Consider the following 2,756-nt stretch of genomic DNA (forward strand, 5'->3'; position numbering starts at 1 on the left):
AATAAATCAAACACAGTGCCACCCTGCCCACATCTTTCCATTTTTGGAAACACTCCATTATATACACTTACTTCTATATATGACATGAGTAATCAATCGTAAGCTCAGAATGTCCTCCTAGTGGCTTTCTCAGCTATCTTAATGGCCTTGGTGCCATTTCTTTCTTTTGAACAAATATTTCAACGAGGTAGGAAGTGTCTTTAGTCTGCTCATAATTTTATATTATTTTAGACTAAAATACATCTTAGTTACTAAGCTTTATAAATTATAGTGAAATTCTATGGTATTAATGTAGTAAGTTATGATTTTTTAGTTATTCAAATGTATATATAAAACCTAAAAAAAATATTTTATTTCATATCCTCCTTGTGCAATTTTTTAAAGGCTTAGCAACCTACGTCAAGTGACAACCAAGTCCAAAGGTCATAATTAGAATAGATAATTGTTTGCTTTACTTCTTTAGTTACTGTTCTATGTTTTAAGAAAAATAAGTTTAAGAATTTATTTCAAAATAGCAATAATCTGTATACATATATAATGTATAATAATTTAAATGTGACTGTATTTTATAAAATACTAGTCTACTAAAATACAGCCAAGACAAGTTACTTTGCACAGACCAAGGGTTAGTTTTATGTTATTGGATACAGTAACATGAGTGCACTTGAGCCGCGTCATTGTAACTTCTGTATTGTTAGCCAGGCACAGCTGAATAAATAATAAATATATAATGTTATGAGATTTAAGCTATTTAGTCTAAACATTTATGTTTTCATGTTATAAGTTGTGTTCATTCTAGAATGAAAGAGGCATAATTTATATTTATATCCTAATTTTTTATGGTGGTTATGAGATCGGTCAAATCTACCAAACCCGTACAGAGATTAATTACTCAAAATAACAGTTAAAATATAAAGCTTTTTCTTAAGAAACATTTGATAACTATCTGGACATTATAAAGATTTTGCATGTGAAATTTGAAAATTTTCTGATGCTTAAAAGTATTTTTAATCTTAAAATGAAAATTACTTTGTATGATAGATAGGCAACATATGAAAAGAAAAAAAAAGACACGAGAAAAACATTGCTTTACAAACCTTAAAACTTATTAAAAAAAATTATATATTTTGTGTATGAAAGCATTGTAATGTTTACTGATAAAATGCCAAATTTTGTTAACATTTGCTTACTAATTTAAAAATTGTAGCATGAAAACTATAACAAGCACAAAATGGTTATGAGGTCGGTCCCAGGGACCGAAACTGTGCTGAAAGAGTTAATAATATTTATCCTTGGCTAATTAAATTCTAATAAATAAAAAATAATATTTATATCTATTCATACTTTCTTAAAAACGAAATGGATTTCATAAGCATTTAAATACTTACTTTTGAAAAATAAAATGCTTTTTCCTTGTCTGTGTGTCTTTTTGGAAGAAAAACTTGAAAGTATATTCTTTCAGTCTGAGACAAACTACTGTCCCCAACAGCTTTCATCTTCAATTTCATGAGTTGAACCTTGGCTGCTGTACTAGCAGATTTTCTGCCATGCAAAGCTCTTTTCTGTGGTTGAGCATGTTTGGATTCTTTTACAAAAACAAAAAAATATTTTCATATTCTTTAAAGTTATATTTATATTAAAGAACACAATTTGATAATGCTAATCATACAGCAGATCACATTTAGAGTTAATTACTTTCTATAGTACAGTTTGAAAATCTAATTATGAAGGATGAAGACAAGTTAACTAATGATCATATTTTATATGTGATACAAACAAGCTACAGGACTTAAAAGTACTTATAACCAAATTACAATGAAGAACGAATTTACGGAAAATTAATTAACGAACGAACGGAGACATAACAAATTGGTGTCAGAGAGTGGGATAAAAAAAAAATGGCAAGCACACATAGTATCTACGTGACAGGGAAGCTGGATGGCCAAAGGTGTAACTTTGTCATAGATTCTGAATCTCAGCAAACCCTTGTGAGCATCAAGGTGCTGGATAACAAAGGAGTACCAGAAGCTGTACAGAAGCTCTGTGGTGTGACAGGACATTCTGCAAGGTTGTGGGGACCAGTGTGGGTAACTATCGAGCTCATGGGCATGAAGAACAGACAGAAAGTATACTTGGCTGACATTGAAGACCAATGCATATTAGGATTTGACTATCTACTACCGAGAAAGTGTGTAGTTAATTTCGATAAAATGACGATTGGAAACAACAAAGTCCAGACTCCAGTAAGTGTTGCTACATCTGTTGATCTGCATGTCACAGTACTTAAATCAACTACAATACCCCCTATGTCAGAGAAGATAATTTGGGGTAGGATAAAAGAACATCCCCATGGAAGCCCAATGCTTGTAGAAGCAGTGGAAGACCCATCCAGGCCAGAGGATTTGAAGATTGGAAGGTCACTTGAAGCAGGTCATCAAGTAGTACCTATAACAGTGGCCAATTTCTCTAAAAGTGAGCAGACACTTAAGGAAGGGGCATTGTTGGGTGTGTGCCAGGAGGTAGAGCCAGTCAATGTTAAAGCAAGGAATACAACTGTAAAGAAAGGACATACACTTCCAGAATATTTGACTGGCCTCTATAAGAAGAGTATAGTCCATTTGTCATCATCACAGGCTCTTCAGGTAAAAGAACTTTTGGCAGAAATTTGCTGATGTCTTTTCGAAAGGAGATCATGACCTCGGATGCACAAACCTGGTAGAGCACAGAATAAACACAGGCAATCACCGTCCAATAAA

At 32.6% G+C, this 2,756-nt stretch overlaps 1 protein-coding gene across 1 annotated transcript in view; it reads right to left on the reverse strand.

The window, feature by feature from the left end:
* LOC106464107 (AN1-type zinc finger protein 1-like) overlaps nucleotides 1-2,756 on the reverse strand; it is a 35,461-nt gene that overhangs the window by 5,493 nt on the left and 27,212 nt on the right. The window contains exon 5 of the mRNA XM_022391766.1: nucleotides 1,389-1,585. Within this exon, the coding sequence (XP_022247474.1) occupies nucleotides 1,389-1,585 (197 nt within the window). The remainder of the gene's footprint in view (nucleotides 1-1,388; nucleotides 1,586-2,756) is intronic.

The sequence above is a fragment of the Limulus polyphemus genome, unplaced genomic scaffold, assembly GCF_000517525.1.
Source record: "Limulus polyphemus unplaced genomic scaffold, Limulus_polyphemus-2.1.2 Scaffold1562, whole genome shotgun sequence".
NCBI lineage: Eukaryota > Metazoa > Arthropoda > Merostomata > Xiphosura > Limulidae > Limulus > Limulus polyphemus.